We start from the raw sequence: 27,101 nt of genomic DNA, 5'->3' as shown, positions 1-27,101 counted from the left end.
CAGTCATCCATCCATCCATGTGGATGGATTGGCTCTGCCCACAGCAAACAGTGTGAAAAAAAAGTGTGAGGTGAGCATTTCCCATCAGCTCTCCCTCTGGGAACCTCTTGCTCACATGGTATTGATTGAGAGAAGATACAAAGAAAAAACATTAGTTAAATAAAATGTTTTAGCATCAAGCAGGACATCAATGGCTGAGTTGTTCATCATCCCTAAGAGTCTCTGAGGAAAGGAGAGGGAGAGCTCGAGCCCAAGGCTGACTCCAGTCCAGGGCAGAGACCAGCACCCACACCCCCTAATGTCCTCAACCCCTCCTGGCCACCCCAGGAAATGCCCAGGCCCTCTCCTCATCCCCACTTTGGGCATGGTGGAGCTCCGTGTAGGTTGTGCTGCTGAGGAGCTGAGAGCCAGCTTGGAGGAGCTCCTGACCCAATGCCTGTCATGTTCCCAGGGCATCCATGCCACCTCCTGGGACACAGAGCAAAAGCTCTGGCAGCTCACTTGGCATCATGATGCTCAGCTTTTAGGCATTCCCATGAGACCAGAGGGAGAGGGAGGAAGGAGCAGTGCCTCTGCAGGCAGGCGTTTCAGCCTCTCCCCTCCCTGTCTGATACCAAGCCCATCAATGATCCCGGGGGCATTTGACTGCAGCAGTCACTTATGTAAAGGCAGCTTGCACATTAGATGCACCACGGTGGAGTCCCAGACTTGCCTGCCTGCCCTCATCAAGGGAGGGTAGTGTCACACAGGGGCCGTGGGTGCCATGGGTGGGACATGGGGGGCACAGGGGTCTGTGCTTTGCCCATGCCTGATGCTCCCACTCTGCTGTTCAGGCACTTGGCTCAAAAGGATGTAAGAGCAAAGCCATCCTTGCAGCCATAGTGAAAGAACTGACTACAGCTTGGACTGCACACAGATATTAACACACTGCACGGCTCTGGAAACCTTGGAAAATGGGTGAAAACATGTTTCTTTCCTGGAAGAGCTGGAGGGATGCTCTGGTGCTCTGGCACCTCCTGCCTGCCTCACTGCCCTGGGCTATGGAGGGAGGAGGCAGCTCTGGCAGTGGGAAACTGGGGTGGCCAAAATCAATAGTGAGCTGCAGCCCTGGCTGGGGAGCTCCTGGGACCGGGAAAGTCTCTGCTCTGGACAATAGATTATTTTTAACTAGTTCCAATCTTCAAACACTGTAGCTTAAAAAGGGGGGGAAAGAAAAGAATAGCTGATTTGTGCAAGCTCCCCTGCTCCCATTAAGTCTGTGGAAGTGGTGCTCTGCATTTCAATGGGGGCAGGACTGAGCTTCTCATGAGATAAATTGCACCCTGTCCCTTTGCATGCTCTGTGCAGCTACTCCTGGCTTGTTTAGCTTCTCTCTTTCCTGGCCCCCCTACGAACACCCCTCCCTTTCTGAAACACTCCCCAGCAGATTTTTTTGTTGTTGTTGTCATTTAGCTATTCATTTTCCATAGGCTGCCTTCATTCCCGTGGCCTTTTGCAGCTAGGAGACAAGATGTTGCCTTGGAAACAAAGCCCCTTAGATGTTTGGAGTCTCTGGGATTGCTCTGTCTGCTCCCGAGTACTTTTAGGTTATTTTTATTAACCACACAAAGATGCAGCAGGCTCGTAGCCAAGGCAGAAAGTAGCCTTGGGAGGTGGAGGGAAGGCAAGAGTCTTACTGGCATCATTCACTCTGCTGGGGATATTTTTTTGCGATGCACCATGGGCTGAATGCCTGCAAGAGAAATGGCATCTCCAGAGAGTGCTGCACAGGCAGGGCTGTTCCTGGGGCTGGGATGGCTGCAGGCAGGCAGAGCTGCAGTAGTGCCAGGGAGAGAGGCTTGCCAGGAGAGAAAAAGACAAAGTAACCAGGAAGGGAAGGAGTTAGGAATCACAGAATTTGGATTTCTTGGGGTTTCTCACTTTCCAACTAACTGGCTGTGCCGTGGAGGGACCTAGTGTGCACTCTACTGCCAAAATGGACATGGTGACTACAGACTTGGGCTGCTTATTTTAGAAGAAATCAGGTTTCTAGACCCATTAGACAGCTGTGAAAATCTCTGCTCCAAAGTTTTATTGGCAATTCTGCTCTGTGCTGCTGGGCAAATCCAGGGCAGCACAAACAGACCCCAGCCCTGAGTTTGCTCCCAGCTGGATGGCTGGAGAATGCTGGTTACTTCTGCCCCAGATCTTTCTGCAGGAGAAGTCTGACCCCTTCTGCAAAGGGGCTTTGGGAGGCAGTCAGGCTGTACTGTTATCACATCCCATTATCCACTGGCTTCACTGCATGACACTGCCAAATCCCAGTCCCTCCATGGAGGACATTTTGGAGTAGGCTTTTACTCCTTTTTCTGCAAAGATGTAAAAAAGGAAACAAAACAAAAGCAGATTAAAAGAAGCTCCCTAATCCCCAGATGGTACTTGAAATATTTCCAGTCCAGGCAAAGTATTCCAGAAAAATGTGAATATATATAATTTTCCAAGAAATACTCAGTACATTATTAAGCTCATTCTTTGCTACTCGTGTCAGCACAGTCCTCTGCTCTGTGCAGCCATGAGAGAGAGCTTCCCACTGCAGCACCTGCAGGACTTGCAGACCCGGGGAGGGTGGCACAAAGAGAGAGGGAGCACAGAGGGGAAGGAAGGAATGCACCTTCAATAGGATGAACCTGGGAGACAGAGGGTGAGGACTGGCAGTGCCACAGCCCCAGAGATGAACACCACCAGATGATGAGAGCCTTGACCTTGGTGCTGAGATGGTGCAGCCATTTCCATTCTTGCCTACAGGCAGGCACTGGTGCCATCCCCACTGTGTTCTGTGGGGTTTGAGGTGACCTGTAATGGCAGCAAAGGGTTTTAGAGGGGGATTCACCCTCTGTCCTCTATTTGTATCACACAGACTTACACACAAGGGAGCAAATCTATTGTTTTGTGGTATTTTCCACCATAGCTGAGCTGCACAGATGCCCAGGGTAGCAAGATGCTCCCAGATTTTCTTATCCCTTCTGGTGCATCCTCACCAGAGCAAGGAAGTCTGCCTCACCCTCACAAGTGTCATAAATTCTGGGTGTTTTTTTCCCATTGTTGTTGATCTTCCTTGTTGTTACTACATGATGCCATGGTTACAGAGATGTAGGACTAATCCAGTGACAGCAGTTTATGGGCTTTTTTGGTTTTGATATTCTTTGATGCTATATTTGTGTCAGAAGAATGAATAATAAATATACACAACAGCATCAAAGATTTCTTCCAGCCCCCAGCCTATTTCTGCCTACCCTTGTTAAGCTGTTAGAAAGGTAGTTCTCTGCCAGCCACTTGTCTTATGAACTATCCTGTCATCTAATGATGCACCTGAGGTCCCATTTATCCATTTTATCTGAGAAGAGCAGTTAATAAAAATAAAGTTCCTCTTAATTTCCCAAGAACAGCTTCCCCTGAAACAACACTCACAATCAACCCAACAGGTTCCTTCCACTCCCTCTTCTTTTGCTTTCCCCCTTCTTCCTCTGCCACCCTCCCCCTATCAAAGGGTAGGGGAACTTTCTTGATGCTCTTGTAAGGAAAATATAGGACATTTTTTCTCTGCAGCAACCTGAAACAATGTGTGAGCAAATCTGTTAGTGTGTGACGTGCCTCAGCTCCGGTAAGGAGGAACTTGCTGGAGGTTAGTCTCTGTAATCCCTGCTGATCAAAGGAAGAACTCCTCCAAGCCTGTTAAAAGCACCCTAGTCTTGATTTTGCTGCAAATACAGCAGCACAGGGGAGATTTAACTAAAAAGTTGTTTTTCATCTGCTCTGAACTCTGGGGCTCCTTTTAAGCAGCTACAGAATCCTTGACCAGTCACTGCTCAACCTCAGCCACATCAGATGCAGCTTCCACTCACAGCAGAACCTCAGCCAAATGCTCCTCTACCCCCACCTCTGGTCCTCCCTGCAGAGAAGAGTTCACAGTCACCTGGAAATTAAGAAGGAAAGAAGCTAAACAAAGATCACATTAGCAAGAAGTCATAGGCAAAATTTTGCTAACCACTCACTCGGTGAATTACATCTTGTTTCAGTCTATCCCCTTCACAATGTAAATACGGAATTCTAGAATGGTTTAGGTTGGAAGGGGCCTTGAAGATCATCTTATTCCAACCTCCCTGCCATAGGCAGGAACACCTCCCACTAGATCATGTTGCCTAAAGCCCCAGCCAGCCTGCCTTGAGCACTTCCAGGAGTGGAGCATCCACAGCTTCCCTGGGCAATCTGTACTGGTGCCTCATCACCCTCACAGGGAAGAATTTCTTCCTAATTTCTAATCTAAACCTGCCATGTATCAGTGTGAAAGCCATTCCCCCCTGGGGTCTAGGGTCAGATGGGGTCACTCTGCATCTCCATCACTGGTTGTGTTGCAGCCAGAGACCAAAACACAGGGAGTTACCACAGCAGCAAAGACAGGAAACAAATGCTTTACTCAGGACCTTGCTTGGGTATTAGCTTTGGGAACTGCTGCAAACCCCTTCATTGCAAAGAAAACTGAGCAGCAATCATCTTGTAGGACATTTGGTGAAAGGGCACAGGACCAAATCCAAGATAATTTGAGATGGTGACAACTGAAATTAAAACAGAAAATAAGCTGTGAATGAAGGACTGCTGATGACAAAGTTCTTGTTGTACTTATTAATAGACCTGGACAGAAATGCTTGATGAAATGGCTAAAAAATAGTCATAAAGAAACCAAAATCATTTGTAAAATCTGGTCAAATTCTACAAATACAGTTAAAATCTATATGTAGTCATGGACAAAAGGAAATTATGTCAGAATTTTTCAAGAGGATTTTGCATTCCTAAAAGGACAAAGTAATTTGTTTTCATTTTTCCAACTTTTCATTCAGACTCAAATTTTTTGTTTGAAATTTTGCATACTTCTAAAAAATAATACTGAGCACCTAAATAACTCAAAATATTTTGATAGGATTTAAGGCAAATGCTTTGCTGGATGTGAAATTAATTTTTTCAGAGGATTTTGGGTTCACAGGAGAATGCATGTTTCATCCAAGCTGATTTTTTACACCACCTAATTTTTCAGTTCTGCTGCCAGGTGGAAGAATCAGTATTCTTTGGCTGCTTTGATGCCTAATGTCATATCAGCAATGCAAGAGATAATTTTGACACCCCCCCCCAACATCATCACAAAGCTTAGTATGCACAGCAAACCCACTGACTGCTCTGTCAGTGGAAGGCAGTACAAAATCCCTACCCAGATATCCCAGTTATGAGTTACAGAAAAAATTATGGGTTATGAGAAGAAAAGAGACGTTGGGAGATGAAATTTGATAGGGTTGAGACGAAGGGAGGGATTTCCTTCTCCCTGTTTTCTTTAGGTATATATCTTCAACAGAGATCACCAAGTAAAAAAGGACCATAAAATGAAACAGGGCCATTCCTGGTTGAAACACCATCTCTTTCTTCAGGGACAGATGAATGTAACCCACAGGCTTAGTCCTTCATCACAGAGGTACTGATAAATCTGTGAGATTAATTGTAGAGTACAGATTAGCACCCACCGTTCAGCATCAAGCTCTGAGCATTAAACTAATTACTAGGTTCCAGCACTGCACGACTTCCCAGCAGGAAGGCACTGCCCTATAAACCATCATACACAAGTGGCATTTAGCCAGAGATGTTTAAAAAAATCTTTCTCCTGGAAATGCACCCACCATAAGAGCTGGTTTCCCTTTCTGTTCCAAAGACAAAGCCTGTTTTCCCCCTTTGTACTGGGAAAACTCGGAATGAAAGTTTGTCCCCTCTGCCCTGCCGCCCTTAACACAGTCACCCAGAGGGATGTTGGTGTGGAAAATCTTAAAGACATTTGAAGAATGGAAAATGTACAGCCTAAACCCACCAGGAATTCCCAAACCTATAGTGTGTTCCCAGAGAATCACCACCACTCCCACTCAGCCGTTGCAATGAATGGAAAATAGCCATTTATTTTACAAATGCCAGCAGCCAAAGCAGCTTCCCCAACCTGTGTTCTCACTGTGGCATCTCAGGCATTTCCCTGCCGTTTACTGCACCGCAAATACTCGAGTGCTGTTACATTTTATGGACTTCTACCCAGCAGAGGATATTAGGGGGAGGAGAGGGCAGTAAGCTGCAAGGATTTTGCTCTCTCATCTTTACATGTTTCCAGCTCCTCAGCACTGCGGCAGAGCACTTCCCTGCGGAGCATGAAGCCATGCGGCTAATGTCCCCCATCTGTGACTCTCTCTCTCATCCCCTCCCTGGTGGGCAGTGCTGTCTGTGCCTGCATGGCCTGAAAGTCCTCAGGAAGGGATGCTGTTTGGGCTTTCAGGTCCTGTACCCAGCCCCTTTGCTCAGTGCTTGTAGGGCAGAGGACCCATTAAAGCATCCTGTTCTTGGAGGAATGCTGGTGGAGCGTGCAGAGGCTCTTGGTCTCTTAGGGATGCCCTCCTCTTGAAATAGAGGGGACTGGGATGGACAGAGCACTGTTTTCCCTCCTGCCTTTGTAGCTAGTGGGTCAGGACCTATTTTGAGACCATTTAACACATGCTTTCTGGCTTTCCCATCCTTGCTTGAAAAATCAGGTCAGCTACCCACCGTGTTTGTCTCGCTCAGCTCTGGAGCTTCTCTGAGCTCCTCAAGAAGAGGGGAGGACCCTGCATTTCCTAGAAAAAAGCAAAATCAGGAAATTACTTGTCCTTGCAGGTTGAGTTCCATGTTGTTGGGTCGTGGTTTTTCCCCCAATCGTGAATGAACCACTATTTTCTACAGGATGTGGAGCTATAGAAATTCTTACTATGGTGGTGGCCAGCTGGCAGCCCAAGAGCTTAGTCTAGTCCATCCAGTCTCTGGACTGCCATCAGTCCAAGCAAACCAGGAACATTATTTTATAGGTGTTGCAGGAGGGAAAAAGAGGGCTGGCAAATTACCAAATTACCCACATAAGGGCTGGCAAATTTTATTTGATCAATTGCAGTATCGTACAGAATGGGAATGGAGGTAGTACTGGACACAGCAGTTGGCCTGCTGTAAGAAACACAGTAATCTGTAATATCAGTCCTGCTCAGTATCTCCCCTAACAGGAAGCAGCAGACAGAAAAAAACAGCTATAACAAGGTTTCAGGCTAGAGATCCTAGACCACACTTCCCAGACACACAGAATTGCTTGGCCAAGACAGTGAGAGGTGGTGGTGCCATCTTGGCTCCAGAAGGATCTGAAAACCAGGGCTATACTGATTGCCCACAAGCTCGTGAGAAGATCTGAATGCCACCATGGCTGTTGGGTTATGTTTTCTCTAGAGTCTGTTTGCCCCTAGACAGACAGCGGCCCTTTGGCATTGTATCCAGGTCAGCTAACCTTTTTGTGAGAAGTTTACATGAAGGTAGATGGCTACTGTGGCTGTGGAAAGCCAACCATCTCTAACTTAGCTTTTTAGGCTTAGCTTTGTTGTGTGATGCAAACTGCTAGAGAGCATTATGCTGAGCTTTTGTGTAAACCCCTTTCCCAGACCACTGGGATCTGTGTCCAGAGTTTTGCATTTCCGCTTCCAGCTAACAAGAGCCAAGAGGGGAAGTTGGGGTGCCCAGCTCAAGGTAATCTCCAAAGGGATAGATATTAATAAGCCACTGGAGAGATTTTTACCTGCTCAGTGCCTTCCAGGATCTCTCAGCAGGCCAAATGCCAAGCCGAGGTGGGAGGCCTCAATTAAATGTTCTGAGGGTAGATGGAAGGGTGCAGGAGGAAAGTTGTCTCTCCCACGATGCACAGCAGCTGCTTAATGCCAGACGGACTTCACAGATTGAGAGGTCAGCTCTGAAACACAGATGTGTGAGAAAGAGAGGGAGAGTGTGGGGGAGAGTCATACATGTAGCTATTTATTCAGTGTCTACAAAAACTTCTAAGGACTTGGAGATAGGCCCTAGATGTCTCTGGAAAAGGGATATTCACCAGCCATACTTTATTTCCAGGATTTCTTCAGTCTGAAATGCTGTGAAAATCACTGGCTTTTGCTGCAGTGCATCCATACTTTGGCTGGGAAGTGGGGTCCATATTTCTGAGACACTCTGTAAGGAAAGAGGGAGGTTTTCAGTTTATGAGACATGTTCTGCCACAAATTCACAGGACATAATTTCTCATTGGAGTAGCAGAGGCACTTACTGCTGTGCCCTGAGGTCAGGATCTGGGTCCCCCACAAGGGTTGCCTTCCAAGGACATCATTTAGGATGCTGGATGGTCTCAAGACATCAGTTTGATTACCCCCAGGTTCGTGACTCATGATTGCCACTACTATTTTCCCAAGATTGCTTGCTGATGACTGATACTGTGCTGATTTGCCTCATACCACCAGCCAAATTGCAGTGCTTATCTTTTCCCCCAGTGCATGGATTTTCTGAAATGTTCCGAGAGGCAGCTCCTGGTACAACCAGCCACCAGAGGACATTGCCTCTGGGTTAACCTTTGAGTTAGGCTAAGTGACAAGTATCATTAATCAGAGTAAATAACAGCAAAAAAAATTGATATTTACTGGGATTTAGTTCACCAAAAGGAAAGGACAATACAGTTTGGCACACCAGCTCATATCTCTGGTGACTGTAACACTGCACAAGTCTGTAGGGTTTAGCAGATTTGTGCCACACAGCTTCACACAGGGTTTTGCCTCTTCCTTAAATTTCCCCTTCCAGAAAACTATTCCTTTTGGAAAAAGAAAAAAAAAATTATCCTAGTCAGTGTCCAGGCAAGTTCAAAGGATCAGAGCCAGGATTTGCCCTGGGATAGTCAGAGATGGGGACCTGGGTCCCCAATGTTACTCTACTGGAGGGATGGCAGCAGCAGCTTTGCTGGTACCTTCATAGTGCAGCTCTGCTGGTATCTTTGTGGGCACCAGTTATGGGTCGTGGTAAGGAAGAAGTAATTAGAGGTGGTCTGTATCAGTGTGATGGAAAATAACTTGCTTCCAGAGACAAATGCAGCTGCCAGTAGCATCAGACTGCAGGGAGGGGCCCCTCTCCCTTGCAGCCAGGAAACAGATTAATTGGGCTGTGTGGCTGTTGGGAGTGAAGTCACAAGTTTGTATGCTGAGCACAGGCTGTGAGCCTGGTGACAGTGACATATGGGAGACAATTAAATAACTGCAGTTATGTCCAGGTTAGGGACAGAACAGATCCCCTTTTGAACTGGATTTATACCAAAAGTGCTGTGCACAGGTAGGCCCACAACCTGGGGTTAGGGATGACACATGCCAACTTCCCACTGTTTGCAAGCTTCTTGTTCACATCTGCCTGTGGACTTCAGACCCTGCCCTAGCCTTACAGAGCCCTCTCCATTCCCCAACCAGCATGGAGATCTGTTCTTTAGCAGAGTTGTTTGGTCTCTTGGCTTGATGTCTAACGCTTGGATGTATAATTTCACCTTACCATGGTCTCTACGCTCAGCTGTCTCTCCAGGCCATGCCCAGCCAGCTTTAATTTTCATGTAGGTGGAAGGAATCAGCATTCAGGAACGACACAAAGTGACAAACCCCCCTCTCCATAATGAACAGCCCAAAGGCATTCAGCTCAGGTGTTAGGGTTTCACCTGCTATGGGAAATGCAAGCCACTGGGGAGTGGCAGCAGGACGTGTGGGAATGCTGCAGAGATAGGCTGGGGTGCTCGTGCTGGATAAGAACCAGCATGAAGGAGACCAGCCTAACCTCTCATCCATCTCCCAGATGTCTTGTTCCAAGGAGATGGGAGACAGAGCAGCTGGGAAAGGCAGAGGCAGCAGTGGTGGAATGAGCCCTGCACCATTTTGTAGCTCCTTCCAGCAATCCCAGGGGCCAAGCACTGCCTATTTTTAGCTCCCGAGGTAGCTGAAATACCACCGTGATGTTCATTAACGACAACCCTGTCGGATGGGAACTGCAAGGCAGGGGACTGGGGGGCTGGTTGGCCTGTTTTGTTTTGCTTTAATTGCTGGCTGCAGCACAGAAGCAGAGCGTGGCAGGAGGCTGGGCTCCTCTCACCTCGGGAAAAGCAGGAGCTGCAGACCCGGGGGAGGCAGGCAGGGAAAAGTCAATCAGGCAGTATTTAAAAATCTACCTGCTGGGCCCAGGGGGAGTTGGAGATTTTAATGTCATTCCCAGCTTGAGACACAGCCTGGAGAGTGAGAAAAGAAAGGGGTATCTTCTCTTCTTGGATCCTTAATTGCTCGTTAAATCATCTCACAAATGCCTCAACTCCTGGATGGCCCCATGCTCCTTGACAGAGGGACTTCAACCTTGGCAGGGGGAAGGGGTATTTTTAAAAGTATTCATTTCACCTGCTTTTTCTGGATCTGTAAAACCAAGAGTTCAGTGGTTCACTCTGTAAAATAAAAGTAAGTCTGGAATATTTTTATTACTGTTCAGCAGAAGCAATAAACTTTCCTTCGAGTTCTTCCCCTGTTTCAGCCTGCTGACTCTTAGTCTGCCCTGCAGGCAGGTGTCTGTGCTGTGGGAGGACAGCCTCTCCTGTCCCCAAAGGGGACCTCCAGTGACTGCAGAGGAGCATGTACCAAAATAATCCCCTGCCCTATGTGCTCAGCCCCACTTCTGGCCCACCAGACTCACAGATAACCATAGCAAGAAATGTCTGTGCCTGGTCATTCCCATTCTGCCTTGTCACTGCTGTTCATCTCTGTCTTCTGCTCAAAACTCCCGTGTTGGGTCTTACTCATGGGGAACTGCCACAAGTCTCACTAGTTGAAAAGGTTGACACAGCCGCTTCCCGGCACAGAAAATATGACAACTGTGCCATTCCCTCTGATGTTTTACAAAAAGCAGCCTGCAGTTAAATCCACAAAATTCAGAAGAAGCCCAGACCATGTCTGTGACAGCTGGAGAGCTTCAAATGTCCTTAGTCATCACAGACAGATGGACAGGTCTGTGACTTATACCTATAACCCTCTCCAGCAGTCAAGATGATATAGAAAGATATCCATCTACCTGACTTGAAGCATGGATGCTTTTCCTGCATCACCCATACACAAATAACGGGGCCAAGGCAGACCGCAGCTATTAGCAGGTTTTATGTCATTTAGAGTCTGTGAAAAGAGCAGAACTGCAGCTCCAGCAGGGCAGGCAAACCATACAGATGATTTATGAATATTCACTCAGCTCACAAAGCACTCCGGGGCAGAAAACAAGCTTTTGAAATTAACTGAACTCTTCAAGGTTCTTCGTTTGTCTTGGCTTTGAGGTGTGAGTCACCAATACTTTTTCTCCAAAATGAGCAGAGTCTGTACAGAGACCTGAGAGGATTCCTGGGCACTAAAATACGAAGTTAAGTGCTGTGTGAGAAAGATTTTATGTTCATAAAGCCTTCAAAGCATAGAGTCCACCCCATTAAGTTTTATGGGATACAGTACTGAGACATACAGTACTGAGACTTCTTCAGCCCATAAAGGCTGGATGTTCAGGGCACCTGAGGCTCTTTCACTGAGCACTGAAATCTCCAGCAGCTTCGGTCTCCAGTGCTTTTGGTTTGGTGCCCTGCAATTTTTCCATAGTTTCAATGCTCAACAAAGAGGCTACAGAGTTTTGATCCTGACCATACAGACCCTGTTATACACTTGTCATTCCCATCCATACAATAAAGTTATTGTGGCCCTCCTGAATGATGGCACTTTTAATTGTACCCAGCAAAGCATGGGCAGATCCTGCACTCCCCTCTTGAGATTTGTGTTTCTGGGCTGCACTTGCTGGTTTAGATCAAACACCCTGGAAGGCAAAGATTTCCACCTGCATTTGGCCAAGAATGGGTTCAATCTATCAGGCAAGTAGTAAAACAAGAAGGTTGTCTTCACAAGTTTGCAGCATACACACCAGGAACAAGCTCCTCTTTTCCAATTAATTATAGCAATAATAGTTGGGTTTGTTTCAGCTAGTAGAAATATGAGACATTTTCAAAACAATGAAAGAAAAATTCTGCAAATTAGTCAAGGATTTCAGGAGTCTGTAGGTGCTGTGGGACATTTACTTCTTGCAAAGCAAGCAGAGGGGGTCATGAATTTGAGTGTCCTGCTTCACAAACAAACGAAGCATCAGCCACTGTGGACTATTACAGGAGGGCTGAACTCAGCTATTCCAAGGCTGTCTAGATGTTCCCATCCTAAATCTGAGACATCTTCCAGACCCAAGTTGTGTTAGGGCATTATCCTCCAGAAAAACTTCTGTCCCAGTGAATCTTCTCACTAAAAAAGACTCCATCTGACAATGTCCAGCTGGCCCTGCCCTCACGGCCACGCTCCGTAACCGTGGGAGATTCCTCTCCCTCTGAGTCACAGAGCACCACAGCCAGCCAAGGTGGTCTGCATTAACATGAATTAGCCCTCACAACAGGGGCTTGTAGCAAAGAACAAGAATTCAGGAAAAGCAATAAACCAGCATCTGGAAAAAATTGTTTCTGGAGTCTTTCTGCTGTTCTTTCTGATACAAAGCCCCCACTTCAGCAACGTTCCAGACTCGGTTAAAGCAGGCACTGTTGCTAACAATTTTAAATATCCTTGTACATGTATGAATTTCTTTCTGTTCTTACGAAATTTCACACATGTGCAGTGCAGACTGCTTTTGTCTGTTGAACAGAAATACTTGTTGATATGAAGTGGATTGCACAAACGATCTTCTTCCTTGTGATTTCCTACCTCCATCCTCCTTTCGCCCTTTCAGCTGGATCACACAGTGTATATGCTAAAGCCCTATCTCAAGAAACACAGCCTCTTTACTCCTGATGGTTTGGTGAACTGTTTCTGAAATCTCTGCCTCCAAATTCTGCCTTGAGCATCTATGTGACCTCTTGTTTCTTTCCTCTGCAGGCTGATGCCAAGATGGTCTGCGATGTCGTCAGTCGGATGGAGGACACAGAGCCCTTCTCTCCAGAGCTGCTGTCAGCTATGATGAGGCTCTGGGCAGACTCTGGGATCCAAGAATGCTTCAACCGGTCCCGAGAATATCAACTTAACGACTCAGCTCAATAGTGAGTGTTTCTGTCCATATTCTTTCGTGTTAAGAAGCTGCATTTGGTTTTGTTCAAGTTTTTTTCTGAAGTGAATGACTTCATAGCAGTGGAACAGAACATGTCTCCGCTTACAGTCTGGGATGTTTGTTGTGTCACAGGCCACTGCAAAGCACAAAGGATCAGGCAGGGCATTCATGTCCCCTCTTGGCCAGTCTGAGGTCAGGTCTGTGACTCCAAATCCAGGTTCCCCAAACTGCTCCCAAATGTGTCATGGTAGGTTTTTGAAAACACGGATCTAGCAAATATAGGCAGATCAACCTGTTGGCACAGCGGATGGCTCCGTTATCTATCTGATTGAGAACAGAAGGGTGTGATCACCTGCTTTGTACAGCATACAGCTCTTGGGTCTGCTTTTCTTTCCTCTATTTGCTTTTCTTTCCCACTGTATTTTCCAGACTTTTACAGTGTACTGATAGGTCAGCTAGGTTACAGCCAAGGGTAAGGGACATTTTTACTTTTCCTGGGGCATTGAGTTACTCTTGTAATACAGCCAGTGGCTTCTCTACCATGAGGGATCAGATGTCATACAATGGCGATTGTCTGAATCCATGGCTTTGGTTCTTACTGTCATGAGGACAAGATATCCACCCAGAAAAGGCTGCTGTGGCTCTGAAGAGATGTTCAGTGTCTCCCCAGTTTCAGTTCAGACCCATTTGTAGTGACGGTTGATCCAATTCATTTGCTTCTGCCTAGGCCAGGACACTAAAGGTTTGCATCCCATGATTTCAATCACAGCATCTGTTGCAGTCAGGCAAAATGCCCCTAGCCCTGGACTGTGTTTTGAGCAAGAGTCAACCAAAGGTGGTTGAGTATAAACATAAGGAACAGGCAGGCAGAATGCATTCATTTTCCCAGTTGCACCCTTGGACCTTTTTTTGGTAGTCAGGGAAATAGAGGCTTCCCCATGGTGTTAGGCAATGCTACATCCATGCTTTTGGATGTCACAATATCCCATATCAACGAGTTTACCAGATGTTTCATGCACTTCTGGAGTTGTTATTGCATGTTTTGATTGTTTGACATCTCTGCTTGGGGTGTTGTGTTCCTGGATATCTATCAAAACACAGCCCAGGCACTGGCGTGGCTGCTGGTTTTGTTCTGTGTCGTGGGCCTGGTGTTCCCAGCTGCACCAGCTGCTCTCATCCAAGCTGGCAGGGCAGCTCTTGAGGTGCTGCAGCAGAAGGCAAGTGATGACACATCGTTTGGCACTGATAGAAAACTGAATGGGAAACCTGCAGATGTGTGGTTGGTGACACAGTGTCCTACCCAACCATGATCACACCTCAGAGATGATCCTGGAATTCTGCTGCCTTTTAATCAGTACTAGGTGGATGATAGTTTAGTCTATATTTTATTGCCTGTAATAGCAAAATCAGCTTTCTCTTACCATCAGCTTTTTCCTTTTTTCTTTTTCTTTTTTTTTCTTTTTTTTTCTTTTTTTTTCCCCCATGAAAGAAGTATATGATGGCAAAAACATACCTTTAGAGATATAAATTATCTAAAATGCCAGTCCTAGTTGCATTACAACTTTGTGGAAAAATCTTCAATTATTTTAGAGCCAATTACCTTGAGGAAAGTATTTTGATTTTCCTTCCATGCAAGATAGTAGTTGAAAATATTAAGTTGAGCCCTTCCAGTATGACCAGCTGCTGGGCAATTCATCAGCAAGTGCTCTGAAACCACAAGCAGTTGGTAGACATCAACTGAAGAGGCTCTGTGCTGTAGTATTCACAGCAATTTTAATCTGGGGTTGCAGCCTAGCCAAATGAATTCTGGTGTCTCTGACAAAATCTCTTGCATCCAGATGAGGATGGGTGACCCTCCTTGCTGGGGGAGTGCTGTGCTGCCTCTCTCCTTAGCTGCACTGTGAGCTGTGGCTGGACACCTTTTTTCTCTGGGCTAAGTCCTTCTCACTTACAGCCCTGCTGGTGTTTAGGAGCCTCTGGTGGTTCCACCACTGGGAGCAGAGCTGCTGTCCTATGGCAGGGAACCTCATGACACATCCTGCTGCACCTCTAGGCCTGGTGCCATCACAGGAGATGGTGGTGCAAATGAGAGCTCAGTTGTCACTTACTCAAGCCCAGTGGACTTCCAGTGAAAAGAGGCATATATTTTATTTAATTCTTCAATGCTTTGGGGTTGTTTACTTTTGCATGAATGGAAGATTCGAGACAGTTTTGTAATTTTTTTCCTACCTTGGGAAAAGGTTTGTCTTTATTGACACTGATACTCAATTTAAAACACTAACAACTACAAAATATGTTTTCATTAGGGTTGAGAAAAATAAATTTCAGACAAGAACTGAATTCTAAGTTCCCCAAATTCTGAAAAACAGTGACAGGTAGTGAGCTGCACTAGCATTTCATTTCAAGCTTCCCTTGGTGTTAAGCCATAGGGACTGGCATTTTGCTGGCAGGAAGGAATTTCCTGCAGGAGTTGGAGATTGGGCTCCATGGCTGCTCAGCACGTCACAAAACCTGAAGGCATGGAGTGACCAGGTCGTGTTGTGGCCAGCACGAGTGAGACCTTCAGGAGTGCTCCCGGCATTTCCCTTCACACCAGAAACCACCCACCAAATGCCCTGAATGCTTTTCAGAACTTCCTCCTGCTGCTTGGCTATTTCTAAGGAACCACCACCTGGGCTTCTCTGAGTCAGTGCTGCTGTTGTCCTTAATTGCTCTTCCAGTGCTTTACCTTGAGTTTTTTTATAAATGGCTGGAACAACAGGCCTTCTGTTGCAGCCGCTGGGAGACCAAGTCACAGGCTAACCAGCAGCCTGCAAGGGTCGGCAGCATGCCTCTTCCCAGTCTGTCATCAATTTCACAGAAAATAAGTTTAATCTTTTGTGTTAGACTAAACAAGAAGTGAGTATTAGCTCCCTTCTGGAGCCAGATGGGCCACAGCACATTGCTTTCTAGCCTCTGATGCATGCAGACAGTATGGATTTTCTGCAAAGCTTTGTTTCTTTTGCGCTCTAAAGTCAGCTGGTCTTTAGCAAGGATTTTGTAGCTACTGCAAAGGAGCAGTAGAAAAGAGCACTTTTGCAAAGAAAGAACATGATTGAGGAAGAGGGAAAGTTCTGTAATGGACCCCCTGTCTCTTGGACTGCAAAAAGCAAAACCATAAGGAAGGTAAGACAAGGGAAGAGAGTAAGATGTAGCAATTGGTTTCATCCTTTTTTGTTACTGCATTTTTTCGTAGTTCCCTAAGGCAAATTTACGGGTGGGTTGCATTCCACATTCCTAATATCTTGATTATGTTTTTATTCCTACTTAGTCTTCTCTTCCTTTCTTGTCTCTATGCCTAGGAGCTAAATCTACCTCTGATCATCAAAGAGTCTGGGCAATGCTGATGTCTTTTTCTTCTCCAGCCAGTTTCTGTCTGTGGAAGCACATCTGTGACCCACATTTTGCTTTCAAAATCAGCAAAATAGAGGTTTCCAGCTGGTTTCCTTAATCTCCTACTTTTGTTCAGGTTTTAAAATTGTCTTGTGTTTCCTAGCCTCGAGTTCCTAACTAGGCTGGTCAGTGGAGTGCAGCACATAGGGCAAGTCTGACCTTAACCAGCCAGAGATGGAGACCTGCTTTGAACAGCCTCCAAACTTCATGGGGGAAATGGAGCAGACAGAGCATCCACACGAGCACTGATTTTCCAAGTGCATCTCCAAACAGGAACAGACCCTGCAAGATGTGTAGGCAGAGACAGTTTGCAAGTACACAGACACAAAAAAGTCAGAACCTCTCTCAAGTTCTTCTCTTCCTGCTTCCAAGTACTTTGAAAGATCATTTGATAATGCCAGGGCTGTGAAACTGCCGTGAAAATGTAAAATATTTTAGGCCCGCATTCAACCCATCCATCTTCACACATATCAGAGGTGTCAGGGCTAGGAAGCTTGTTGCCTTTGGCTCCCTCCATCAGGAGGCAAGGGAGGGAGAGATGCCTCTGAAGAGGGATACAGACCTCACTGCTCAGTGGAGAAAGAGAGATGCAATTGTGTTTGTTGCTCTACCACAGCTAACCACAGCACTGACATCTCAAGTCTGTGCCAAATACCAAGCCCAAGCTGGACAACATTTTGGTTATTCCATCTTCAAGAACTGGTCTGGCAGTGCCTTACAGAAAAACAGCACCAGACTCTGAATAAAATACTGCAGTGCATTCCTTCTCACCCCATCTTGTGTGGGACTGTTTTCTGATCTATTTTTCTTGCAAAAGAATTGTCTTTTGCACGATGCTATCACCTTCCCTACTGATACTTACTGCATCCCACGTGCCAACACACACTTTGCATCAAAAAAGCAGTTAAGAAAGTAGAGCCAGATGTTGTTGTGATGTGGTGAATGGCTTCCAGATTGAGCCCTGACAAGGCAGCATTGGAACAGACTGCCCAAAGAGGCTGTAAAATCTCCATCCTTGGAAGTGCTCAATGCTGAGACACCTGAGCTAGCTTTCAAACTGAATTTAACTTTGAAGTTGGTCTTGCTTTGAACAGGGGGATGGGCCAGATGAACTCCAGAGGTCCAAACCACACTGGCACTCCTGGATTTGTTTTTTTCCCTTTGCTCTTTCTCTGATAACACTCAGTTTAAAAGAGGGAAAGGGTCTTCGAGGTTTGATGTAGTTTCCTGTGTCTAGTCATGTAGGACCATGCAGCTCTATGATAATGTCCACATCCCACAAGTCCCATGGTCTAAACATTTACCTTGCTAGCTTCACCAGCAAGGCAAACGTTTAAACCATGGGACTTGTGGGATTTGGTCATTATACATGACTGTCAGGACATGATCCATTTTAATGAGCTGCAATTGTTTCTGGCACGCTTAGACTGAAGAAAGAAAAATTATAGGTCAAAGTTTTGCATTAATATTCCCATCAGGTGTGTAGATTCCATTTTCTCATCACAGCTTCTGCATTAGAATATGGTCTTCTGCACACCCATCTTACTCGTGCTTGTCACTTGTGCTCCCTTGCATTTAATTGGAGGCAGTAGCAGCATAAATGGAACAATCCAATTAATTGGGATGACTTGCATTGCGCTGTTTATTGAGCAATCCACCTTTGTGTCTTGAAGCCCAATAAAGCAGAAAGGAAAAATACATCACAAGTGTAGAGGTAGGTACATTTGTCTGAATTTATGGTTTAATTTACCCCAGTAAGTAAATATGCCCACCAGCTCTGAATAATCAAGTTCCCCCTACGACAAGAAAAACAGAACAGTCCATAAAGGCCAGACCTGGTTGACTGGAATCACCAACCTTGCTCCATTCCCACAAATGAGATGCAAATCTGTTTCCAGAGAGGAGCAGCTCTGCAATGTCTGCTGGTGCTGGTGCTGGCTCTGGAGTGGGGCTGTTTCTTGTCAGTGAGTCTGAGCCTGAGCCTGTTATAGTCTAGCAGGGCTTGGTAGAGGTCTTAGGTTTTGTTATTATCCTCATAAATTAAGGAATTACTGTTGTTATATGGCTTCACCTAGGCCTGAGTGTGAGGTGAAGAAAAGGCACAATAGGAAAGACATTGTTTTTTAAATCAGCTGATGTTTTCCAGCATCTCCCCCTCAGTCTTCGCCCACCTGCAACATCCAATTTCACCAAAATTGGGTATATACTCTCCAGGGGCTGCCTCTGTTGGCCTAAAGCAGAGTGAAGACCACATCAGACTATCTTGACAGTGGCTGTTAAGTTATTCTCACCTTCCTATCCCACCAAACGCTGAAAGGAGAATATGAGAATTGAGCTTCTTTGGCAGAAAAACTCACAGCCAGGTGAGTCTGCAGAGGTCTGCAGGACTCTGTACAACACAGCCTCATCATGAGACATTGGATCTCTTTATAGTGCCCGTTCCATTTGGCCTCTCTCAGACCCCAGGGCAGAAGTAGAGCTCCACTAACCCACCCTCCTTTGGGGTACAGCTCTGAAGAGACGCAGGAGGTACAGTCTGCCCTGAAGGGAGGAGCAGAGAAGCTACATAGGTAGTTCATTCCTTGAGGACAAAGGCATAGCAGTACTTACCACCTCCCTGCCAGTTTTCATTCAGTGCTGCATCTAACAGTGTTGTCTTTGGCCTGGGATTAGTAAAATCTTGACATCTTGGCTAAGTAAATTGGTATTTAATGAGACACAATTAAATGGGCTCATCAGATCAGGGCTGTCCCCATTTTGGCAAAGCTCACACCAAAAGGGTAGGAGCTGAGGTAGTTCACACTGCCTGGAGGAGGAGACACTGCAAGAACTTGGAAACAATCTCCTCTCCTTTCACATTTTGCTTCGTGGGGAGGAGCAGCCAGCACCATCTATAAACACAGCACAGGGCATCCCCCCAAGGAAACCTGCTGAACCGTAGTCCTGAACCCCGGATAATCTGTTCTCATCACCGACTGACAGACCCAACAGGAATTTCTTCCTGCCTCGTGAAGGGCTGTGGGTGACAGATTCGGCGCAGAAAGATTTGACTTTTTTTGGCTGAGTATTTGTGTATTTTTAGGCTGAAATGTCCTTATGAAACCAGCTGGAGCTGGCAGGCTGCCACCAAGGGTTGGGGTTGGGTTTTTTTTTTGTTCCGTTCAGTTTGTTTTTTCACTGCTGCCCCTATTGCTGGCTGCAGCCTCCTTCTCCCACCAGCTCTGCCCTTCCACAGGCAGCACTCACACCTTGCAGTGAGCCCCTCACTGTGTCTCCCACCTTTGACCCCAATCTCCTCATCACACCGGGGCATGGCAGTGCTGGGGTGCAGCTTCACAGCCAGGGAGGCCAGACTCTCCTGGGAAGTCACAGCCCCTGCTCCTCCTCTCCTGCAAAGCCAAGGAATCCAATTCCTTCTCCCTTTCTGCACCCTGAGGTTTGATGTGCATGCACCCCCAGCTCCACCATCACACCCTGCCCTACAAGACAAACAGCACCACTCACACAGGCTGAGGACAGGAGATGGGCACCTCCTGAGGGGTGCACCAGAGAGGCTTTCAGGGTAACTATTGCTCCTAGAAGCTCCTTAGGGAATTGGATAGCTCTAGCAAGGCATATGTCCCCCTGTGTGTGTGATTCCTGCTTTATGCCAGCAAATCATCACCCAGCTCTGTGCACCAAGGGCTCTGAGCCCTGTCCCCCAGCAACACATGTGACCACGTGGGGACCATCCGGCTGCTCTCAGCCTCCTGATTCTGCAGTGTGTCTGCAGGAAAATCTGTCAGGAGACCACCATGCCGAGGCTCTTCACACGGCTGGCGTCAGGTCTGGCACCATCTGTGACGCTGGGAGGAGAGTGTGGCATGTGGTTTCCCAATGTATTTGCTATCCTTTTGAAATCCTTAAATGGCAAAGAATGGCAGGAACGCAGGCATTTCTCTGTGGCCAGGCTCCACGATGGAGCAAGCTGTCTTCCACGCAGGTCTGCAGGCAGCAGCGGTGGCGGTGTGATGGGGGGATGATGCACAGCTGCCTGTGGCCCCCCTACCCAGGTCCTATCCCAGAAATCATTCCAGTTTGTAAGGAAAAGTTGAAAAAGGACTTTGCTGCAGTCCAGGGAGTATGTAGCAGCACATTGGGAGCTCTGGGACAGAGCTGCCTGCACCATCCATGGGGTGAAGAGCCCAGGAGGAGCCATTCCAGCCTGGGACAAGCTTAGGACAGATCAGCTCTGTGCACTCAGGATGCAGATATCTTCCTTTCCCCTCCCTCACAGTTTCTGATGCCTCCATGGATCATCCCATTCCCCATCCTGTACCCTGCAATTCATCACGCCCCATGGTGCAGGAAAGCTCCAAAAGCTTTTGAGTGACTGCTAGAGGTGTGCAGCTGCTGCCACTCATTCCCCCCACCTGCTCCTGGGGACCAGACAGTGCACACACTCGCCCTTCCCACTAGAAGAATGCAGCATCCCCATGCTCAGGTTAGGAGTTTTATCCAAAATCCAACTTTAAGGTTAGGAGTTAAATCCAAAACCAATCACAAGCTTAGCTAAAACTCCCTATTTTTATTTAGAGAACCATTGGAAAATTGCTTTTATCTGCTGCTGCCTAAACCCTCTGGCTTGTACTTTAAAACCTTTTGTCTGTGAACAGTAGAGCTGGAAAGCCCTTTTTTATTTCCTTAAGCAAATAGCCCATCTAATATCTAGCCTTGAGGGGCTTGACAGAACAAAAGTGAAGGGGGGAAAAAATGGATGTAGCAAACGTTGTGACTCGCTGTAAAATCACAAGGTCACAGGACTCAGCAGTGATGGGTTTGAAGCACCAGATGTGTGCCCATGAAGGGAGAGTGGCACAGCCTCTGTTAGGAAGGCAGAGCTCCCCAGGCCCCTGGGAGCCCGTGGTTACTGTCAGCCAGCAGCTGAAGCTCCTTGTCACGGTTCTGGTGGGGACAATAACACGCTGCTCTTGATGAGTTGCTGACGTCCACGGTGGCGAGAGCAGCGGAGGCAGCAGCAGAGCGAGGCCGGGGCTGGTGGGGCTGGGCAGGCAGAGCATGGCAGAGGGGCTGGGGAACCCCATGGGAGCAGAGTCCCAGCACCTGGCCAAGACTGTTCTGTGGGCAGGGATTCGCTCTGTGCAGCCCAGGGCACAGATTCTTTCACAGACTAATTGGTACAATAGCTCTAATTAGCCCTGGAGCAAACAGCACTTTGTGTCTTGTTTATCCAGGCCCTGTGCTGAGCCAACATTCTACCCGCAGCCATCGAGCTGCAGTTTGGATGGGAAGAGGGGAAATATGGGGTCCTTTCTCCAGGACTCAGCAGCATGGACACACGTTTGTTCATGGCCAGTGCTCTGTGTTTGTGGTGTGTAAAGGGAGTGTCTTGGGAGACACCTGGAACCCAGGGGTATTTGGGCACAAGCTGTGCAGGCAGCAGGGGGCTGTGCTTTTCCTTGGGACTTCAGTACAGCCCTGTGGAGACCACCACTCCAGGGCTGGGTCAGTGCCAGGGGTGGCCTTCCTGCCTCTTCCCTCTCTTGGTAACCTGACAAGGGATTTGTTTGTATCTGTTTTTCTCCAGAGCAGTCACAGATGAGACTATCATTGATTTGGGCAGCAGAACCGAAGGCAGACAAATGTGATGCTGCCATGGCACTGCTCATATGCTGCTCTACCATACAAGCTGGGCATAAGCCCCATCAGCACAGGGGGCCTAATACACTGCAGAGAGATTTTTGACCTTTTCCTATATTTTTTTCTTTTTGCACCTGCCACACACTAGTTGGGACTAGCTAGTGCGAGGTTCGTATCAGTCCATTCATCCTCATCTTTTACACTATTACAGTAAAAATAACAGAGACTATCTGTGAACTATTGTTTCATCTTCCCCATGTACGTTCCTTGCCTTCAGACCACTGACATATCACACAGATCCAAACCCAAAACTCCTGTATTGTCAGTCCACCCAGAAAACCCTGTAATCCCCCAACCTGCCTCTCCCCCTGCCCAGCTCAGGCTTTCAGGGTATTGTCAGGAACAGGCACACATTCATTCTGCTTTGTGGGCAAATGCTCTGGGCATGGTTTCTCAGTTTGTTCATGACAGCAGAAGGAGGCTGGAGAACAGCAGAACGAACACCTATCCTTGTGCCAAAATCCTCATGCTTACAACCTTCCCCACCTCCAATACATTTAATGCATTTGAATGCTTGAGTGCCTGGAGAAGGACCTCCTCAAAGATCCCTGGGCACCCCAAGACTCTCTGCAGACTGAATTTAACGGGAAAAAAAAGAGGAAAAAGATTTCTGAGCTTAGATTTTAGGCAGCTCCATGCTGCTGGGAGGGGAAGGAAGAGATATGAGGGAGAGGGAAGCCAGGCACAAATTGCACCATGGAGCCACGCCAAGAAGTGTCAGCTCCGGTTTTGGTGGTTAGTCCAAGTCTTTTGCTGAGGATTTACAATGCACTTTATGTCAATGTAACCCCTTCCTTGCTGGGCTGCATTGTCATCCCAGTGCTGAGCAGGAGGTTTGCTGGGAACACCAGCATTGAAAAAATATTTAGTGCTCTAAAACTGCAAGCCTAGTCCATGGAATACCATGTGAGCAGTCACTGTAGCTCTGAAGCTTTTACAGCACTTTTAGTGGTATAAATCAGAATTTCCCAACCCCTCAGTATTGCTGTTGGTATGTGAGGTTTGGCAATAGCATAAGAACCATTTCCAAATCCTCCTTCAGGAAAACACCAGCCAGTACATCCTACTGAGCATCATTAATGTCAGTTTAAACATTTGCAGTTAAACAGATCCATGATATTGCAGTCCCCAAGACAAAAAATACTGCACCAGTGTGCTGAACATCGATGCCAAATCTGCCATGGGCAGGAATAGGAGAAAGAAAGAGACGGAGGTGACTGATGCTAGTTAGCAGATGCTGAGAGCTGGGAATTGATAATAGAGTCCAGGCAAAACCCTTTGCTCGAATTATACTAATGTTACAGCAGCAACTTTACATGAAGAAATCCCCAGAGGACCTTCTCATTGAGCAAAAATGCATAAACAAAGAAATGACACAAATGCAGAAGTTACAAACAAATTCAGATAAAAAGGCTGCATATTTCTCCCCAGGAGCTCAACTACCTATACCCTGCCCAGGGGACCACAGGTTCCATCCTCTTCCATCCACACTTGGGGATGGAAGAGCCTCTTCCTCTACATATGATAAAGAGCTGAATCTCCTGATCCACGGTCTTGATCCAGCCCTGCACCTAGGGCTGTCAGTGCAAGGTGTAGGATAAGCACCTTCTCTGAAGTCCCAGCGAAGATCATCTCAGCATGGCACTCCCTGGCTTGTCAGGGCATCCTGTGGCAACAGTGGGGAGCAAGCAGCTTTGCTGCATGGAAGGGGAGACCTCTTATAGGAACAGATAGCTCACATCAACAGGGAAACCCTGAAGAAAAATTGGACAAAATCCAGTTTTTTTCGTTACACATGCTTCCCTGCCTCCCCTGCCACGTGTTCCCATAACAACAGTGCCACATTACACACCTCTGTGGTTTTGGCTGTGGTCCCCCAGGTGCTCCCATCGCACCACGTCACGCTGGCTCGCTTCCTGTGCACACCAGGCCTGGACACATGGGACATGCCTGCTCCATGGCCTTTTTCTCTGCAATGCTGCTTCTTCTTTTTCCTTACTTAAGCCTTAAATCTCATCAGTCCAGTCCTCAGCTCTGGGGACAAGTGGGTCATGCAATGAGCATGTGAAAAAGACCCCACAAGAAAAATATTTGTAGGGATGGAGAGGCAAGGGTCAAGCAACAATGCAGATATCACAGATCCATCCTGCAGCCTTACCCTGTATGGACCTTAGGAGGCATTCCTGGGATTGAGGAGGTTAGTTCTATTTTCACTTTGCAGTGGGAGCCAAAAAACCTCTGTATTTTGAGAAGCTTCAAACATTGATTGGATACGGCTGATCCTTCCATCAGCTGGTGCAGTGCCACCAGATGAATAAATCTTGCATGCATCTGTAATTACTGCTTAGCTTGTGTTTAAGTGCTCTGTCATTGATCTGCAGAACTCATCAAAATCCATAAGGGAATGCATGAAATTATATTGGATGAAGCAGAAAGGTACATGACAACATCCATTTTCAGCCTTGTTTGTTCACCAAAAAAAAAAGAAGAAAGCATTTATCTCCATTCAAATTCTTGAGTTAACTTGGGATTTAATCATCAATTGTAACACCATTTTATTAGCTTCTCTTTGTGTAGGGAATATATTTCTTTCTTATAGTAGGCCTTCATATAATACATTCAGTTTCTACCAGCCTTGCAGTACCTGCCCCTAAGTGGGCAAAATCTCTATTAAAAGCATGGAAGACTATTCCTTGGGGGTTATAAAATTCAATATGGAAATATCTCGTGGTCAAAGCTTCTGACTGGATTTTAGGGAACCCAAAGTGACTTCCAAGTGCCACCACAGACTTCCCATCATGTCCTCAGGCAAATCATCTATCCTCTTAATATTTCTATTCCTCCTAAAGCAAGTGTGATTAATAGTATTTCCCTTCTCCATTGGGAGGCTGGGAAGACACGTCAATCCTGCTCAGCAAGAGCTGAGGTGCTCTAGCAGCAGGGAGAAGGGACAATGTTTTGCTAACCAGCTCGAGGTGCTCTCCTCCTCTGCTGCAGCCAAGAGGAAGCACACCAAAGGCATTTATTGGGAATAAAGCCCACGACGTCTGGAAGAACTCCTGATGTTTTCCAGACCTACTGTTTCTCTGGCCCAGTTCCATCCTCCCACGGGGAGTGAAGTGGTCCTGGGTCAATTCAAACTTCCCCCACAAGCAGAGAAGAACTCCTGCTCTGCTGGCCTGGCTTACTGCAGCACCATGGCCCGTGGCTTGCTCTCAAGAGATGTGGTCACTGACAGGTCCGTGGGCAGGCAGTGGAGGCTGCCTCTGGCAGGGACGTGTCCCCAAGGCACAGAGGGAAGTCTGCACAAGCTCAAGTGCAGACAGCTTTTCCCAGCCCTGTGGAGGGACATGCCTCTGAGGTGGTGTCCTCAGCTCATCTCCCACAAAACCAGACCGGCTTTGTGGCTGGGCTGTCCTGTACAGAGTATCCTAAATCAGTTTTGTCATGCAAATGTCCCTGATGCATCTTAAGCTGAGCACAGGGATCAGCCCTCTCCTGCAGAGACCTGGGAGCAACCCAAACCTCTGCGTGGAGGACTGCAGGAACCTAACCCCAGGGATGGATGTGTGGTGGCAGGAGACTGTGGTAATAGACCTCTGAGGTTGCTCATGCCAATAGAAGAGGGAGAAAGGAAAAATGGGGGACCAGCAGGCGACAGCCTTTCCTGGTGAGAACCATCGAGCTTTTTTGATATACTATGAACAATCTTCTCGTGACAACAATTCGGTTGAACATTTTCTAAAGGGATGAGAAACTCCATGAATTTTCCCTTACGTGTCTCTGCTTCTGGATCCGGCCTGGACTGAAACCAAAATGCTGCAATACCACAAGCAAAGCTGTTTTTGAAGGAGCCTCAGCCTGACAGCTGCTGAGAAGGACCAGAAAGTCCATTTGCGTAGCACAGATTTTACACGCCCAAGAGATCCACCTATGTCTGGGATAACTAGGATATTTTTAGTGTGCAGCCAAGGGTAAAATTTCCAGGTTTTGCTTTTGCTATGAGTCACATCTGTCCGTGTGGCAGAGCACTGGCTAATTTTGGTACCCATGGTTTTTGGCAGGGATGCTTAAATGACATTTGAAAGCAGAAATCCCCATAGCTTGCTAACAGACCAGGAAAATGGACAGATGAGGAGATCCAGAGATACAATTCCCACTCCATCACCAGCAGCACATCTTCCTCAGCAGGGTGAGTGGATAAATGAGGCCGCTGATTGAAGTCAGCTCCCAACAGACCTACCCCACTCCTCGTAATTGCACCATCATCCAGCCATGGGCATCCTCCAGCTACTTGATACGAGAACACGGATCTCATTAAGTGATGCTTTCCTTTGCAGCATTAGATCTGAATCTCTCACTGGTGCTATCCCTGCTGCAGACAGACACCGAGCACTACAAAACACTGCAGCTATATCTAATTCTTTTCCTCCAGCTTAGAAATGGAGATACTAATGCTACTTCACCAACAAGTGTGTAAATAGATGTCCCAAGGCCTTTGTGCACACCCTGATGAATATCTCTGGCCAGCGGCTGATCAAAAGGTTAAAGTCTGTGGGACTGGTTTCATCTGTGGTCCCAGCTGTCTGCTTTCCAGGGCTGGAGTAATTCTGAGTAATTAGCTCTTTTGGCCTTGGGGCCAAATTGAATCGCCTACTGTGCAATGCAAGGAGCACTGGGGCAAGCAATCCTTCGTGCTGTGCTGGTGTGCTCACTGGGGGCTGTGCATGCAGCAAACTGGGTTAGTTGATGCCTCTCCCCAGTCTGAGCTCAGCAGATGCTTGTGAATGCACCAGGGGCCCTGCTCCAGCACGGGGCCTGCATTTTCTGAGCAAGGCTCCTTCCCAGAACAAGCCCTTCATTATCCCAAACTCCTCGGGGCTTATTTTTAGCCCCTCCTTTTCTTTCCTTTCTTCTTTTTACAGTATAGAAAACCATCAGCTCCACTGTCAGCCAGCTTATAACAG

The 27,101-nt window shown here is 47.1% G+C and overlaps 1 protein-coding gene across 2 annotated transcripts in view; it reads left to right on the top strand.

Moving 5' to 3' along the window:
• The window catches only part of GNAO1 (G protein subunit alpha o1), a 140,401-nt gene that overhangs the window by 80,774 nt on the left and 32,526 nt on the right, over positions 1-27,101 (top strand). For both annotated transcript variants that reach the window (XM_066327796.1, XM_066327797.1), the window contains exon 4: positions 12,834-12,994. In XM_066327796.1, coding sequence (XP_066183893.1) covers positions 12,834-12,994 — 161 coding nt within the window. The remainder of the gene's footprint in view (positions 1-12,833; positions 12,995-27,101) is intronic.

This window comes from Sylvia atricapilla, chromosome 12, assembly GCF_009819655.1.
Source record: "Sylvia atricapilla isolate bSylAtr1 chromosome 12, bSylAtr1.pri, whole genome shotgun sequence".
Lineage (NCBI taxonomy): Eukaryota > Metazoa > Chordata > Aves > Passeriformes > Sylviidae > Sylvia > Sylvia atricapilla.
This window is presented reverse-complemented; position numbering and strand designations above follow the sequence as displayed.